At 43.7% G+C, this 19,029-nt stretch overlaps 1 protein-coding gene across 2 annotated transcripts in view; it reads left to right on the forward strand.

The window, feature by feature from the left end:
• Nucleotides 1–19,029, forward strand: part of SHANK2 (SH3 and multiple ankyrin repeat domains 2) — a 3,078,421-nt gene that overhangs the window by 1,665,376 nt on the left and 1,394,016 nt on the right. For both annotated transcript variants that reach the window (XM_078684305.1, XM_078684307.1), the window contains one exon: nt 13,726–13,792. In XM_078684305.1, the coding sequence (XP_078540431.1) occupies nt 13,726–13,792 (67 nt within the window). The remainder of the gene's footprint in view (nt 1–13,725; nt 13,793–19,029) is intronic.

Consider the following 19,029-nt stretch of genomic DNA (forward strand, 5'->3'; position numbering starts at 1 on the left):
TTAACCGGTGGTCTGAGGGCCCCTGGGAGTCTGCGAGGCCTACTGCACGGGAGTCTGTGTTGTGTTACAAAACTAAATGTACCACCTGTTTATGTTAAAATGAATACATTAATATAAATACAAAATATGTTTTATGCAATCTTTTTCAATATTTTGTTAATTAAACAAAATATCTCAATAATAGTGCATTTGTTTGGTGTATACTTGTTTTGGTGTATTGTTTTGAGGTTTAAATCATAGATATTGCTTAGGTCGGGGGTCCCCAGCTTCCAATAAAGACTCGGAGGGGTCCTTCAATTCCAGTAGTGATTCTCTGGGGGACCACAGAAGTCAAAAGGTTGAGAACCTCTGCCCTGGAGGTATTCTGCATTGGGATATAATTACACCTTCCAGCCCGATTCTCCAAATTGCATGGCGTGTAGTTAGGGGTTTCATGTGGCTTAATGGGGTAGAGCCATCAGGCACACTCCTGTTCACACTAACAAAGATATTCACAAATGTTTCCACACAGAAGCAAACCGAAAACTACCCGAGGGGAAAGCAGCAGTAAGTGATTGTAGTAATAAGGAAAGAACATAAGGTGCTAGTCTGTTTCCTGTACAGGAGAGGTTATGCCGACTTGGAAATTGAGCCTGTATATGTAACCATCTCACAGGTTAATGTGTGAAATACTCTGGGAACCGGTGCAGTCCATTGGAGAAGAAATGCACTTAGTGCAGATGAATCGGGGGCCCTGTGTTCCAGGAGCTGGGGTGTTCGTGACTTGACCCTGTGCTCTTGTGATCTTGCTCGAATGCAGACATACCTCTCCGTCCTGCATATTACTTACATTTCTGCTGCTCCTATCTTTCAATACACAAATTACTTTTTTGCGACGAACATCTAAACTTCTGCCATATCATCAATTTTTACATTCGTTTGCCTAATTTCTATGTTTTATCTCAATAATCTGAATAGAACGCCCCCAGGAAACTTGGAAGCCTTATATTGTACAGCTACAGATGTTCAACATCAGGAATGAGGCCGCTGCCTTTGTGTAATTACCACAGGCCCCTTTCAGGAGCTCTGCGCCCCACACCAGTTCCTTTCATTAAATATAATTGGCAGATGTGGGCATGCAAATGCGGCTTAATAGAGCCAGAGGCGTGATGAGCATGTAAGAAGCTTGGTGTACACTAATAAATGCAAGTCAAGCCCGCACAGGTCAGCAAACTGACTCCGTGCTCAGCAACTTACCAAACCACACAGGGACAGCTGCAGAAACAAACAATTCCACAATTTTTATGAACAATTTAAAACTCAAATACTTAATATGGGGTGATGGGGGAATAATACACTGGCACCTATTCATTTATAATTGAGTGCAAATAAAATACTAACAAGCTGTGTAACTTTTTCAACATATTTGAACTTCTACCAGTTTTCTTAATTGCTCAGCACTACAAACGATTTCCATTAGTGGATTGAGGTGGTTATTTTAGTTTTAGCTTTGAATTTTGTATATGCTACCCTTACAGAGGAATCAATGTAGCTCTTATTTCCCTGCTTTTTTAGTTGCGCTGTGCCCATAAGGTACTTGCCCCCCAGTAACATGTCATATCATGTGTAGAGCTGTCAACTGTGTCCTGGGGAGGAATTTTGATTGAGCCTCTAACCACGATTGGCAATTTCAGTGCTTTTGTAAGGTACCTGTTATGCTCCTTTAAATAACATTTATTACAGAGTTGGCGATCGACCTCAGTTTCCACTGAACATTATTTTTGATTTACTGAATCTGCATTAAACTTTAAAAGAAATCAAATTTGTTTTAAGATTCGACATTTCACGTTTTGTGCAGATCCGTCCTGTGGTTTGGATGGTCATATGGGAAATTAAAGAGGCGGCTGGAAGAAAGAGATTTCTTTTTTTTTTTTAAACTACCGTAGGAAAATTTGCTGTATAATACAAAAAAAACTCTGTACAGAATTGCACTGAAGTTGGCATTAAAGTAAAAGTGTGCTCATAGTTGTGCCTTTGCTTGGCTTGATGTAAAATTCTTCAGAAGGTTTTTGAGACGCTTGCCTTTGAAAAAAGTGTTGGGTGGGATAGGAAATTGGATTACTGGTGAAACCCTACTCAAGCAGCAACCTCAATTTTTGTCAGGGTAAAACACAAGCAAAATCCGCAAATTAACCTGTGATTAAGCATAGCTAAAAACAGTCAGGTTTAATTTAGAGGCAATATGTAAAGTATTATGTAAAGTATTTATGCAGCACTCCAAACAGTCATAAAGGGAAAATCCAACGTTAGAAAAATCCCACACCAATTAAAAAAAATAGAGAAACGTATATTAATTGACACGAAGGCGTAAAAACTCCAATCAGTAGACCAGAGATGTCCAATTTTAGAGAGTACAGGTAAGTATAGCACATTAAAGCACAAACTGCTACTGCTATTATCTGGTTGCATGAGACCTGGTGAAAGTCACGAGTTCAGGCCAACCACAATGGAGTGCGGGCTAGATCCAGCGACCAGCTCCGTCCCACTGAGAGAGTAACCTTCTAATATCCAGTGGGAATACTTCTATCTACAGTGGAGTGGGGCCACGTGGAGCAGGGAAGGCATCGCGGATGGTTGTCACTTGAGCGCAAAGATCCTATCAGATGTTGCTGGTGGTTATCACTGGAGTTTCACATTGGCAGTCCCAATGGGCTGTTGATTCTGTAGCGCAGATACTGTAATGCCAGTCGCCAGTTGAAGTAGCGCAAAGAGTCGAGTTCACCGGAGCTTCATGTTAGCGGTCAGTGCGGGCGCCGTGATCTTGGGGCAAACAGGCCAGTTATTGGTTGCGAATAGCCGAAAACCTCAGGATTTTTCCTTTTATTGAGTGGGGAACTCAATGGATGCCACACCAAGGGTCCAGGACAAAATGATAATCTCTTGATGATCAGAAACTCATTCCAGCAGATCGAGGCAGGGCTAAGACATGTCCATTTGCAGGTCTGGGCAGCAGGTATTCTAGACAGATGCAGGGAGGGCTCTGGAGCTCATGTCCCTGTAGAACAGGGGGTCAGTCATCTGACCCTTGGACCCTCTTCAGCTTGGGATGAAGGTAGCAGGTCCAGCCTTCCTTCTCAGCTAGCAGACCAGCAGAGTAGCAGGGCTACAGAGTAGCATTACATTCTTGCAGCAGAGCAGCACAGTAGTCCTTCTGAGTCTTCCACAGGTCCAGAGGTGTACTGAAGAGTTAGGTCTGAGTGTCTATTATTTATCCTTGTTTCCAGCTTTGAAGTAGGAAAAGTTTCTAGAAGTCTCCACATCAGAAGTGTTTGGAATTTCCTGCCACCCTACCCTGGTCCCAGCTTGTCTGGGAACGTAAAAGAATGTATTGAAATCCTTTGTGAGGCATAGTCTTTATGATGTGCAAGTGTGGTAGGTGACAGCACCACCACCAGAGATGGACCATCCTGCCAACACATATTGCCCTTTTGTCTCACTGTCTGGGAGCAGTACACAAAGACCAGTTAGTAGAAACCACCGCAATGGAGCGCACACCGCTAGCCCCTCCTCCGGATCGCCCCTCGGGACTCTGGTACTTGTAGTTCAATAGTGGATCACCCAGGTGGGTGCAAGTCGGTACTTGTTGGACTGATGAATCTCTAGACCCGATACATGTCCCGGGTTTTTGGGTATCGCCCGAGACATGGCTCGGGTTTCGGGATAACTTCCCTCATCAGTAGAGAAATGGTTAGGGGTGGAGGAGAAGGCCGCCAAACAACCGTCAATGGCCTCGTTGCCCGAACCGGCACGCAGGGCAGCATCCAGGAGCCCGTCGGCTCAAAGCTTAATGGAGCCAATTAGTAGAAACCACCGCAATGGAGCGCACACCGCTAGCCCCTCCTCCGGCTCGCCCCTCGGGACTCTGGTACTTGTAGTTCAATAGTGGATCACCCAGGTGGGTGCAAGTCGGTACTTGTTGGACTGATGAATCTCTAGACCCGATACATGTCCCGGGTTTTTGGGTATCGCCCGAGACATGGCTCGGGTTTCGGGATAACTTCCCTCATCAGTAGAGAAATGGTTAGGGGTGGAGGAGAAGGCCGCCAAACAACCGTCAATGGCCTCGATGCCCGAACCGGCACGCAGGGCAGCATCCAGGAGCCCGTCGGCTCAAAGCTTAATGGAGCCAATTAGTAGAAACCACCGCAATGGAGCGCACACCGCTAGCCCCTCCTCCGGATCGCCCCTCGGGACTCTGGTACTTGTAGTTCAATAGTGGATCACCCAGGTGGGTGCAAGTCGGTACTTGTTGGACTGATGAATCTCTAGACCCGATACATGTCCCGGGTTTTTGGGTATCGCCCGAGACATGGCTCGGGTTTCGGGATAACTTCCCTCATCAGTAGAGAAATGGTTAGGGGTGGAGGAGAAGGCCGCCAAACAACCGTCAATGGCCTCGATGCCCGAACAGGTGGGTGCAAGTCGGTACTTGTTGGACTGATGAATCTCTAGACCCGATACATGTCCTGGGTTTTTGGGTATCGCCCGAGACATGGCTCGGGTTTCGGGATAACTTCCCTCATCAGTAGAGAAATGGTTAGGGGTGGAGGAGAAGGCCGCCAAACAACCGTCAATGGCCTCGATGCCCGAACCGGCACGCAGGGCAGCATCCAGGAGCCCGTCGGCTCAAAGCTTAATGGAGCCAATTAGTAGAAACCACCGCAATGGAGCGCACACCGCTAGCCCCTCCTCCGGATTGCCCCTCGGGACTCTGGTACTTGTAGTTCAATAGTGGATCACCCAGGTGGGTGCAAGTCGGTACTTGTTGGACTGATGAATCTCTAGACCCGATACATGTCCCGGGTTTTTGGGTATCGCCCGAGACATGGCTCGGGTTTCGGGATAACTTCCCTCATCAGTAGAGAAATGGTTAGGGGTGGAGGAGAAGGCCGCCAAACAACCGTCAATGGCCTCGATGCCCGAACCGGCACGCAGGGCAGCATCCAGGAGCCCGTCGGCTCAAAGCTCAATGGAGCCAATTAGTAGAAACCACCGCAATGGAGCGCACACCGCTAGCCCCTCCTCCGGATCGCCCCTCGGGACTCTGGTACTTGTAGTTCAATAGTGGATCACCCAGGTGGGTGCAAGTCGGTACTTGTTGGACTGATGAATCTCTAGACCCGATACATGTCCCGGGTTTTTGGGTATCGCCCGAGACATGGCTAGGGTTTCGGGATAACTTCCCTCATCAGTAGAGAAATGGTTAGGGGTGGAGGAGAAGGCCGCCAAACAACCGTCAATGGCCTCGATGCCCGAACCGGCACGCAGGGCAGCATCCAGGAGCCCGTCGGCTCAAAGCTCAATGGAGCCAATTAGTAGAAACCACCGCAATGGAGCGCACACCGCTAGCCCCTCCTCCGGCTCGCCCCTCGGGACTCTGGTACTTGTAGTTCAATAGTGGATCACCCAGGTGGGTGCAAGTCGGTACTTGTTGGACTGATGAATCTCTAGACCCGATACATGTCCCGGGTTTTTGGGTATCGCCCGAGACATGGCTCGGGTTTCGGGATAACTTCCCTCATCAGTAGAGAAATGGTTAGGGGTGGAGGAGAAGGCCGCCAAACAACCGTCAATGGCCTCGATGCCCGAACCGGCACGCAGGGCAGCATCCAGGAGCCCGTCGGCTCAAAGCTCAATGGAGCCAATTAGTAGAAACCACCGCAATGGAGCGCACACCGCTAGCCCCTCCTCCGGATCGCCCCTCGGGACTCTGGTACTTGTAGTTCAATAGTGGATCACCCAGGTGGGTGCAAGTCGGTACTTGTTGGACTGATGAATCTCTAGACCCGATACATGTCCCGGGTTTCTGGGTATCGCCCGAGACATGGCTCGGGTTTCGGGATAACTTCCCTCATCAGTAGAGAAATGGTTAGGGGTGGAGGAGAAGACCGCCAAACAACCGTCAATGGCCTCGATGCCTGAACCGGCACGCAGGGCAGCATCCAGGAGCCCGTCGGCTCAAAGCTCAATGGAGCCAATTAGTAGAAACCACCGCAATGGAGCGCACACCGCTAGCCCCTCCTCCGGCTCGCCCCTCGGGACTCTGGTACTTGTAGTTCAATAGTGGATCACCCAGGTGGGTGCAAGTCGGTACTTGTTGGACTGATGAATCTCTAGACCCGATACATGTCCCGGGTTTTTGGGTATCGCCCGAGACATGGCTCGGGTTTCGGGATAACTTCCCTCATCAGTAGAGAAATGGTTAGGGGTGGAGGAGAAGGCCGCCAAACAACCGTCAATGGCCTCGATGCCCGAACCGGCACGCAGGGCAGCATCCAGGAGCCCGTTGGCTCAAAGCTCAATGGAGCCAATTAGTAGAAACCACCGCAATGGAGCGCACACCGCTAGCCCCTCCTCCGGATCGCCCCTCGGGACTCTGGTACTTGTAGGTCAATAGAGGATCACCCAGGTGGGTGCAAGTCGGTACTTGTTGGACTGATGAATCTCTAGACCCGATACATGTCCCGGGTTTTTGGGTATCGCCCGAGACATGGCTCGGGTTTCGGGATAACTTCCCTCATCAGTAGAGAAATGGTTAGGGGTGGAGGAGAAGGCCGCCAAACAACCGTCAATGGCCTCGATGCCCGAACCGGCACGCAGGACAGCATCCAGGAGCCCGTCGGCTCAAAGCTCAATGGAGCCAATTAGTAGAAACCACCGCAATGGAGCGCACACCGCTAGCCCCTCCTCCGGATCGCCCCTCGGGACTCTGGTACTTGTAGTTCAATAGTGGATCACCCAGGTGGGTGCAAGTCGGTACTTGTTGGACTGATGAATCTCTAGACCCGATACATGTCCCGGGTTTTTGGGTATCGCCCGAGACATGGCTCGGGTTTCGGGATAACTTCCCTCATCAGTAGAGAAATGGTTAGGGGTGGAGGAGAAGGCCGCCAAACAACCGTCAATGGCCTCGATGGAGGAGGGGCTAGCGGTGTGCGCTCCATTGCGGTGGTTTCTACACAAAGACCAGTTGCCTGCTCTATCTAGTCATGTTATCCAGGATACATCTGCAGGCACCAACTGGCTGGGACAAGAAACTGCCAACTTTCGTGGCATTTTCAGACTAGTGACTTAAAAGAGGGTATTAAATTACAATTCTTTAGTCCCCAAATTTGAAATTCCTACTTCCTCCTAATTCAAAGTTTGCACTTATTAAATGTAATAAGGTAACCAAATGATATGCTTTGGGACAGATAGGCCTTGCAGTAGTGAGAAATGAATTTAAGAGTTTTTCAGTAACAGGACGTGTAAAATTTAACAGTGCATGTCCAACCTTTTAACTACACTGCACCCTGTCCTATGGGCTCTTTAGAGCTTAAACTAGTGATGACTTATATGTAATAAAAAGGAAGGTTTGGCCTGGCAAAACATTTTTTTGGCCTGATAGAAATGGCGGTTTAAAACTGCAAACACAAGCTACTTGAGTGGGCGGGTTGTTGCATGCCCGCTAGTATCCATAAACACAATGAGGTCTGATCATGTAAATGCTAAGCGGGAGGAGGGATCAGTCAAAGCATTGTAATTGCGGCGCATCTGTGGTGGCACAAGGGTAAACTTCCATCATGCATCTTTCCTGACGCCTACCTGCTGATTTGCAGGGATGCGCCAGAAACTGTAAATCTGCCCCTTACTGTCCTGAAATGTTTACGTGAGAGACGCATGCGGTGACGCTTTCGGCACTATGTTACACCGTGCCTGACATTAAATAATCAACATAAAGGTAGGACTACAGTGAGTTTTAAAAAATAAGAACACAGCACCAGGTTTTGTGCATACATATATAGACCAACTAAACGTTAATCACTTATATATGTATATATATATACAATAGGAGAAAAAGATGTAAAAAAATATTCTTTTTATTCAATACTTTTTTGTATGGATTTTCTTCCTTTTTTAAAAAAAATATACATCTATTTCTGTTATCTTTTAGATAATTAATCTCATTTATCTTTTGTCTATTATGCGTTTTCTTTCAACATCACATATACATCATTTTATCACATAGATAAGTAAGGGTACAAAAATAGAGTTACAGTCACAATGCTAATATACAGAACTAATATATGTATACTCGGGGCTGGTCTGTGAGGGGTTAGGTTAGAAATGTATCAAATAGGAAACTTTCCAGATTAAACATTGTTATCTAATAGGGACATTCAGTTCATTTGTGGGGTTGACAGTGAGAGCTGCTACAAATTAGAAGTATATTTTAAACCAATAAAAACAAATTTGTATTATTTTGTTACACGGTTTTCACTTTAAAATAATTTTTGTGCACATCTATTATAGCCAAGTTACCCACCTTTGGGTTCTCAGATGAGCAATTTTCTAACATGGTAGGAAGCTCGGTAACCTTTGGAGACTCTACTACATTAGGAATTGGATTAATCGGTTCTGTATATTAGCATTGTGACTGTAACTCTATTTTTGTATCCTTACTTATCTATGTGATAAAATGTTGTTAGTTATGAAGGTTGTCCTTCACAAGTAACAATAAGTCTGCAATTGTTTTTTATTAGGAACCAAGTATCTCATTATCGCACCTGACTCTCTCAGGACAGCATAGCATATCAGTTCAAAGCCTACTGAGGGGAGGTGTATTGGGCCAGTATTCCCAGCTCACAAGTACACAAGAATAATACTCATTAACTCATTGTTCAGTCACCACTGCAACACCATTAAAATCAAGGGGGATCGGACCATTATTCAATACATGTTATATCCTACCTTTGGGGTAGTACCAACATACAGTACCAATCTTTATATTGTAAAGCTTTGTATTGTCTACCATCAACATTATCAGTATTGTCTTAAAAAACGTTGGTCCCAGAGTCTTTCTTATGTTTTTACTACTGTGCATGAGCAGCTTTAGGACTCACCAACAGAGGTCTCTGCACTTCCAAGCCCATGTGCAAAAGTAGAGTATGTGTTTGCTTCCGCCTGCCGAGAGCATTTTTACATCTCCAGCCAGGCGGGAGCAAATATGCCTTCCCTGTCTGTAGCAGTGCAGGCAGGACAGGCTTATCTGCTCCCAGCTGTCAGGAGATTTAAACACGGTCCTGCTGGGTAGGAGCATTGCCCTGCTTCCCTGTCCCTGCAGAAGCAGGCGGAGAAACAGATATTGCTAATCACCCAGAGGGAGCTAGAATAAACAGCTGCTCCCTCCCGGTGGTAGCAATGCTGGTTCCTGCGGGGAGCAGGCTGGGGCTGTAGATGCCGCCTCCTGTGGCCTCCAATGTGCTGAATGGTGAGCATCCACCTCTGACCCTGGAGACGGGGTTCCTGGGGCCAAAGAAGGTTTGAGGAGAGAGGCTGCATGTACCTTCACCCGAATAAGTGCATTTTGCCCTAGGGGCTGAGGTCCCTGAGGTCTGTTGAGGCAGGGGAGTGAAGCTGTGTGGCCCCCCTTCCATTTAAGTTGATTTGGACCCTGGAGATGGAGTCCCTAGGGCCAAAGTAGGCTCACAGAGGAGTGTCCCATGCTCCCCTTACCCATTTAATTGCATTTGACCCCTGGTGATGGAGTCCCCAGGGCCTATTGCACTTCGAGGAGGTGGCAATGCGGCTAAGGCCCCCTCTGCTTTTTAAGTGCATTTGACCCCAGGAGATGGGTCACCAGGCTGAAACAAGGCTCAGGGTGGGTGCTGCATGCTTCACACCCCCTAATATTTGCTTTTGACTCCTGGGGATAAGGTCCCAGGGGGCTATTAAGCCACAGGGAGGGGTCCACACTTCCCTTTTTAAGTCCTTTTGGGGAGTAATGAGACTCGGGGAGGAGGACGTCAGCCCCCTCTCCCTAATAATTGTATTCAGCACTGGAGGATGGGGACCCCAGGACCTATTGAGGATTGGGGTAGAGGGCTGCTTGGCCCCCTCATGTTTTAGTCACAGTTGGCCCAGAAGGATGGGGTTCCTTAGGCCTATTGAGGCTCAGAAATGGGGCAACATGCCCCTTCCCTTTATTAAAATATGGCCCTGGGGGATGGGGTCCCCTACGCATATTTGAGCTTGGCAAGCAGGGGCAGAACTCCCTCTAAAATAGTTTGTTTTTCAACCTAGGTAAATTGGCGTGGTGGGCCACACACCCTTGTTCCTATAATCAAATTGTGGTACAGGGGACTGGGTCTTTGGAGTCCATTTGGGTTTGGAGAAGGGGCACGTGCCCCACCCCTATTGTAAAATTATTTGGCCCTGAAGGATGGGGTCTATGGTGAATCTTAAGTCTCGCCTATAATTAGAGTATGACCCCGGAGGATGGGATCTCATGGGCTAATTTTGGCGGGGGGAGGAGGGAAAAGTCCCCCTCCCCTAACGTTAATCTATTTTTCCCTGGGGGATGGTTTCCCTGCAGCCTCTTAAAGCTCTGGAAGTGATACTGCATGTCCCCCTCCCCTAATAACATATTCCTTGACCCTGGGGATGGGCTCCCTCGGGAAAATAGTTGCTTGGGAAAGAGGTTCGTGCTCACTCCCTCCTATTTTAAAAACAAAGGACCCCCGGGTACTCAGGAACCATAGTGGCTTGGAGAGGGGGCTGAATAACCCCCTCCTCCAGTGTGAGGTTGGGTATTTTGCAGGGGTTGGACACAGACCTGGCCACAGACCTGGGCCTGCGGCCAGCTCCATGCCGTGCATGGCTGAAAGCTATACTCAATGTGAAGTAGCTTGACTTTGGGGCTTGGCCGTTGGGTCTGATAGCAAGTCATGCGGTGCAACCGACCCCCCAGACCCCGCCTTGCAGAGCCATTACTAATGGAAATGAAATATACTTAACATTTTTACAAACTTAGAAATTCACTGAAAAAAACAAAGGATAAAGTGACGTTATACTTAGGTAATTATGTCAGTGCCAACATAATGGTTTAACCTCGAAAAGCCACAGAAATTCACCAGTTATAGTGATAAGCGGTAGCTATAACTTGTGCCCTGTCATGCTTGCTTATGACCTCGCATATTACAACACTATCAACATGTTCTATGACATCAATTATGCTATCACTGATGGCATCCTAAATCACTTCATCGATGACATCACGGATGACATCCCTGATGAAATAATTGATTATATAATCTCATCCAATTAGTATGTTAGTATGTTTTATAGTTTAAATAGTGACGGGTAAGTACTATATTACTTCTGTTCCTAAATTTCTACCCGCTGTGTCCAGCTAGTAGATATAAGTGTTTACAATAAACATCTGCTCCTAATGGATCATAGATATGTAGAGCTATTGAGTAGATGGTAAATCTGTGTATCCTGGACAGGAGTGACTCTGTGTACAGGTGACAGTTGGTGATTTATGTCCAGTGTGTTCAACACTAGTTTTTTAGGTCTATAATTGGCAAAGATTCTATGTAGTAGATACTAAAAGCCTGGTTATAAGTCTGGCGGTCTTGTAGCAGGCCGCCACACCATCACCCCGCTGCAAGACTGCCAAGACTTCCAAACCCATAGAAAGACCTCCCGGCGTATTATGATTTTAATCCAGGAGGGCAGTCCTGTGGTATTGGTCCAATGCGGTGCCTTTCTAAGACTCATAGGAGAGCCTTAGAAAGGCACCACCTTAGGAGCACTGCAGCCTATTCCTGCACAGACAGAAATGGACAATGTTGTGGATTTCTTTATGTGCAGGAACAGGGGGTGAAAACAATACAGGGGGAAAAGCATGTGCCCCCCTTGCTTGCACCCCCATCCACAAAGAAGACAGGGAGCCTTATAAAAGTCACCTGAGTTGTCTCACTGCCACACTTTCCAAGATTGGCAGTGAGGCAACTCGTAATTTGTTCAGCAGTGTCACCGCCAGCATATTGCAGCCTCTGACCACTGCCGCGAGATCTAGGATCCCCAGCAGTTGCAGTGGTCCTGTGGTGGCTCTACTGCCACACTAGGAGTATGCCGATTGGACTGGCGGTGAGCAGACCACCACCACCACCACGAGTTTGGCAGTCCAACGTAATCGGGCCCTAAGTATTGTAAGTGGCTTTGAATTTTGTTTGACAGAATCGTCTTAGCTTGACAATTACTTCATATGATATAGTCTTTTCATCCCTGCCACAGCCTAGTAAGAGCCTTAAGAGCCTTATTAAATGTTTTGGTGCATGTGTGTACGTATGAATGTATGTGTATTTGTGCATGCATACTGTGAATTCGTGAATGCAAGTGTGTACAGATTTGCTTGTGAATAGATAGAAGTGGAAGTGAGTATATATGCTAGTGCATACTTGTGAATGGATGGGTGTGTATGGTGTGTGCACATGTATGTTTAAGAATGTATTGGTGTGAGTATGTATATGCATGTGTGCTTATTAATGAATGAGTGTGAGTGTGTGCTTATTAATGGATGGGTGGGGATGAGAGTTTACATATGTGCCCGCCCTACTACTCTTAAAAGTTACCAGCCACTACTCGTCATAATGACAACCCCATACCACAACGGAGAATTTTACCACTGTCAATACCACTCAAATTATCCAGCAGAGTAGGATCTAATTATGCAGTGGGTTTATCTAAATTATGCTGAAAGTAAAGGTATATATTTTGATAGCATTATTTTGCCCCATTTGTCAGAAAAATATTTTATTGAAATCTGCAAATTGTGCTACAAAATAGGTGAGAATTTTGGAAAATCTACAATTATGTGGTAAATGCTGCTGATCCCATCTCTCATAATTTCTCGGGCCCTGACCATTATCCATTATTTTTCCACAATTGTTTCAACACACATTTATGAAAAGCAAGCAACACCTAAACATTCTAGATAGATAGATAAATAGATAGACAGATAGATAGATAGATAGATAGATAGATAGATAGATAGATAGATAGATAGAGAGATAATTTTCATTTTTTGTAAAAAGGGTGCATGACACATTCACAATGGAAAACTAACGGTAACAAATAAATTACAATGGCAGCCTGGTAGAGATTACGGCCCTCATTTGGATGCCAGTTGTACCACCAATGGCAGCGGATTATGATACCGGCGGTCGAACCACCTGCTGTCGGGGGAAGAACACTGCCTCAGACAGGATCTAGGATCCTGTCAGGGCAGAGGTTGGACTCTTATCCCTACAGTAGAGGCGGTGCCTGAGCAGGCACTGCTGTAGGGATTAACATGTCTATTTCCCACTGCCTTCTCATAGTGCACTGCTGAGTGGCCTGTAGGGCACATGTAGTGCCCCCCATACATCCATGCACTGTTTGCCAGGCACCAAACAGAGCCTGGCACACGGTGCATTGATGAGCATAAAGTGCATTTTCCTACTGTGGCTTGTAATGCTGTGCTTTTCCTGGGCTGCAGCACAAGCCACAGTAGGAATAGAGACTTTCCGACCGCCCACATGGTGGTACGATCATAATAGGGCAGATGGAACTGCCGACTCATTGTCGAATGGACACCTGCCAGCGGCAATGGCGGTAAGACACTAGTCTGACTGCCATCCTAATGAGGGCCCTAGTTTCAAATTTTTATTAAAAACTAATGTTGGAAGTATGATTTTATAAATGGCATTATATAAAATAATACTTTTTAACCAGAGGAGGGAATATTGGTAGATAAGTATTTACATAAATTGAAACGTTCGTACTTTTTGTGTAATGCATATATTACAATATGTATGTACTGCAACAGCATAATTTTCGTATTGTAAATTAAACACAATACCTACTTTCGTTTTGTCTCAGGTGGCGATCATAGCAGGAAATTTTGAGCTTGCAGAATTTATAAAGAATCACAAGGAATCTGACGTAGGTAAGTGAGAATCCAGATGGAAAATATATACATTATTTTGTCATAGTTTCTGTACAGAAGGGAAAACCTATCATTTACATAATATTGATTCATACAATATCGAAAATATCAGAAATTAAATATTGATCACAAAATAGTATTCCCATTCAATCTAATTGAATTTGTGTAAGGTGTTTGACACTAAAGAGGTGAGACTTACTATTACTACTACAATCTAAACCAATTTGAGGAAGGCGTTGGAAACTGAAAGGGTGAAATCTACTATTCCCATTACAATCCAAACAAGTTGGAGGATGGTGTTGGACACTATAGGGGTGACATTTACTATTCGCACTCCTATCTAAGGATATTTGAAAATGATGTTAGATGCTAAAGATGTGAAATTTTCAATATCCATTTCTGGAGTACAGTAATTAATACAAATTAAACAGTTTTAAACAAAAATCAATACTCCATAATCATTCACATTTGTTAATATATTTCGATTTTATTTTTCGCCTAAAAGCAAACTAACCTATACTACAAAACAATATAAACAGACTAAATTATTACAATAAAAAAAACATTGTATTAATATCAATAATTAAAATATGTATTATATTCTTTTTCAACCTTCCTGAAACTATAAACCATAAAATAGCATACTATGATTTCAAAATAATAATCATAAAATCAAACATTATTTAAAAAAATGTAATGTTAAAAAAAAGTAATTTTATTTTTTAGTAACAATACAAAAATATAGAAAGTGTATACAATTTGGTAAGCAATTTATAACAATATAATAATTATACATTTTTTATTGAAAAAGTTCTAAATATTTTTTTCATGAAACGGTTTGTACTATTTATAAAAAAATTAAATAATTTCTTATACTATTAATATATATCTTAATTGAAAAATGTTTGCTAAGTGTTTTAAAAGTATTTTTTAAATATAATGTATACATTTTTCATATTTTCAAAGTTAACAAACTTCTTTTAGGAAATATACATGTTTTTCAAATCTACCCACCTTTATCCCCTAAAAATCTAATAACCTGCTGCTAAAAAACTAAATTTGAGAATTATTTAAATGTATCTCTTATTTAATATGCAAATTAAAACAAAATCATACCTAAAATATAGCTTACTATAAACACTAATCTAAAAAAATATAAACACAAAAAATGCAATACAATAAATTGCATATCAATTGACTTTTACAAACTATAGTACATACAGCGATAGTTTCTACATCCATGATTTTGACAACAATATTAAAAGTAACACAATATTCCTGTAGACAATAGTTCTTCAAGTCCCTATATTGTTGAGACAATATTTCTGTATGACAATATATTTTTTGATACTCTGCCCAAATATCAAAGAAAACATGCAGTGAATATAGATATATGCGATAATCCTGCATTTCCCAGTTATTATCAGAGGTTTGTTCAATGAGATCCACCAAGCCAAAGTGCAGCTAGGGTCTCACTAATGTAATACTTTAGCTGTGTTGATCACGTGTTCTGGCCTTAATATTTTAGCAGAGTGAAATGAAGGTTCTGGCTCATGCCACTCCTGTTTATAGACGCTGTCTACAGACAATAGCAGGATAGTGACTTCAGTAATGCCGGGCAAAGAGAACAGCATATTGCAGATGTATACTCTGTGAAACTGTGGACACAATGGCCCTGATAACAATGTGTAGGATGGACGCAATATTGTCTGGAACCATAGGTCAGCGGTTCCGACCATATGATTTAGATGCGACCACCAATAGGGCAGTCGGAAACATCCATTCTACAATGGAAGCTTGTATGGCAGGCTGAATAGGCCCGCAGCACAAGCTTTCTAAACGGTGCCTGCCACACGGTGCAAGGAAGTTCAGGGAGACGCCATATGTTACCCCCAGGCACCATAGCGGAGAGCTAGGGGGCTGTGGGCCCCACTAAGAGCACCCAATTTTGCTTTCAAACAGCCTTTTCATGTCAGGAAGGCTGACCTGGAATTGCTGTTTGTCACCGACATCATGATCCCGACAGTGGAGCCACCGTCATTAGGGGGTTATGAGCATTTCTGGTGGAGCCCGTCGGAAGCGCCACAGATGGTTCCTCTGCACAATACCTCCGCCCGCTTTTTGTAATTAAACCTTGCATGCAAGCCAATACCTGCTTTCTGCAGTGCTCGGATTTCAGATGTGCTTAGAACATTACATGGTGGAGGAGTGTGGCTCACTGATTAGAGCGGCAGACCCTGATGCAGAGGTCAGGCCCGGGACCAGGGTTCAATTCCCGACGCGGCAGGGTCCTGAGCCCAAAATGTCCACGGACTCGACAATTCTCGCCTCGGTGCCTATTCTAATCATGGGTCCTTAAATAACAGGGATGACCCGGTAAACCAATGGCATCTGGGTACGTACAAATAATTATAAAGCAAAATGATGCCTTGGGTTTAATTCGAACCAAAATTATTTCAAGAATGGGATCTCTTAATTATCTCATTCTTTACCTGGTGTATTGTATTTGTATGAATCTAGTTTCATTTCACAGATAAACCCACCCTGCACAAAGAACACCAAAATATTTTTCTTTTGATTTTCAATTTATTTGAAAGAAATTATTATTAGATTTTTTATTTATCTATTAGTCGCTAAATTGTTTGAGTAACGTACACACCGATATAATGTTGATTTTTTGTATACTTTTTGTAGATCTATTATTGTATTGGCCCAAGTCCTGATGAGGCCCATAGTAAAAGGGCTGAAACGCGTCGACACCTTTGTTTAAAAGAAGACCCCAACCAAAAGACTGGAACACTTTAAATAGGACAATTGGCTTTACAAGGAGTAAAAAAAGACTTGAGACAGATCCAAAACCATATGAGATCTGATAGACTCCTTGCAAAAAGGTTTGGGGTTCTTACTTATTACCTGAAAGGAATGCTGAGGCTATAGTAAAAGCTAGCATCCTGTGTAACAAGTTGGGCTTACTACAAAAAGTCTGTAGTTGTATATATTGTATATGTTTGTGTAAAAAAATGTGTGTATATATATTTTGGTTGAAATATGGTGAAAAGAGACTCTAATAGATAAATAAAAAATCTAATAATAATTTCTTTAAAAAAAATTGAAAATCAAAAGAAAAATATTTTGGTGTTCTTTGTGCAGGGTGGGTTTATCTGTGAAATGAAACTAGATTCAAGAATGAGATAATTAAGAGATCCCATTCTTGAAATAATTTTGGTTCGAATTAAACCCAAGGCATCATTTTGCTTTATAATTATTCTAATCATGGGGTCCCACGCTGCAACTCTGGGCAATAGTTGCTTAATCTCCACTACGGCGGCCCACCCGCTGCGGGATGCCTGGCTTTCACCCTGGTGATACCCAGTAGGGGTTATCTCACAGGGAAAAGCCAGGACGGGTTCCCAAGGCAAGCGCCTTGATGCCTTCGGGTGATACGTGCGCTATATAAGTCGCAATACATACATACATACATACATACAACATTACAGACCGAATGTTTGTGTCATATCGGAAGCGGCCGCCCTATTGGGAGAAAGTAAAATAATGATAGATTTCTTGTTTGGTTATGATTACATTTTTACCTAACCCTGGTTCAGTTTCTTCTCTGCATTTCTTGAAATGCACAGTCTAGTGTACGAGATGCACGAGGTGTCCTTGTTTGCCATAAAGACACAGGCTAGAAAGGAGGAATCAGTCAGTACACCATCAGGGTCTGTTTAATAAGTGGGTAGAAAGCAGTGCTGCTGGAGTCGTGGAATCTGAAATTCATCATCATCATCAAAAAACTTTATTTCTGCTATTACAGCCATAAAAGCACATTATAAATTTAAAACAGATTAAAATTCATGCTAGATGAAAGAATACAAGATCATGAGAAACATTAAGATGTAAACATGTATTAATAATAGTGCCAATGCAGAAATAGAAAATAGAAAATCGTCATTATGGGAACTTCACATTATTTCTTGTAGATCGGGATGCAGTAAATGAGAATAGCAGCCTATCATAAATAACTTCGTGTGAAGCCCATTTGATATCTGGTGTTTTAAAAATGGGATTAGCATAACTTTAGCTTTGTCAATACTTTCACAATAGTTCACATATTATAATAGCAGAAGCGTCAAGATTAATGTACATGAAAAAGTAAGTTTGAAAAGCAACAGTTCCTTTAGCACTTTCACCAACAGGTACTTCAATTAGCTACAAATAATTAATTAGGGAATTGCAATACATGTTTAAATAGCAGATCATTCAAATCCTGATGGACATATTTACTCCATACAACCACTTCCGTGCATTTTTCAACCCACGCCTCTGCTACCATCTATTCAGTCAGTCATCTGTCCGGCTATATTCTAATCACACGTATACACCCATGTACTCATGTATTTTCATTTATTAATCCTTCCACCTGCCTACTCGTGTCTATTCATCCATCTACCCACCCCTATATGCCCATCTTCCACCTACAGCCAAGCACTGGCCCATTAATCCAACCTTTCATCCATTATACTACAAACAAGCTTTCATGCATATATCCACATGCATCTCTCCAGTTTTGTTACTACAACTACCCACTAACCAATTATTCCTCCATCTAACCACACTTCATCTGCCAAGCCACCAATCACTGTATGAGACCACAGCCAACAGACCTTCCATTCTTCCTTGTGTACAGCACAGTCATCACTCACATCAGTAAACACACATGAGGGCTTGCTTTATCAGAGTTCTTCTCCTCATTCTAGATACAAGTTCTGGCAGGACTTTATTAAGCTGTGTGTTGCCTTTGTAGATGATATATACTATTCAAGAGTCCTCTATAAGTGTTGCTATACCGCATTAAGGTGCTGATTATGATGTAGGACACTATGACATCTGCTCCTGTGGTCCACCCCCGCATTACGTTGGTAGTAAGTGGAGGCATCGGGTAGAGAGACTATCTGCAATACTGCTGATGGGCCTCAGAAATGTCCATAATTCCCTAATTACGGTGGCTCCGCTGTCTGGATTATGATGTTGGTTTCTGACAGCCATTCCATTTTGCCCTTTCTGACATGGAAAGCTGTCAGAAAGTGGCATTGGGTGCCCGCCAGCTGGGCCCTCCTCCTTGATCTTCCGCTATGGAGTTTAGGGTGCATGCCCTTTAACATCCCTGCACCATGTGGCAGGTACAGAATGTTGCCTGCCACACGGTGAAAGTATGTTTAAAAACATCCATTCTACAA

This window comes from Lissotriton helveticus, chromosome 3_2, assembly GCF_964261635.1.
Source record: "Lissotriton helveticus chromosome 3_2, aLisHel1.1, whole genome shotgun sequence".
Classification (NCBI taxonomy): Eukaryota; Metazoa; Chordata; class Amphibia; order Caudata; family Salamandridae; genus Lissotriton; species Lissotriton helveticus.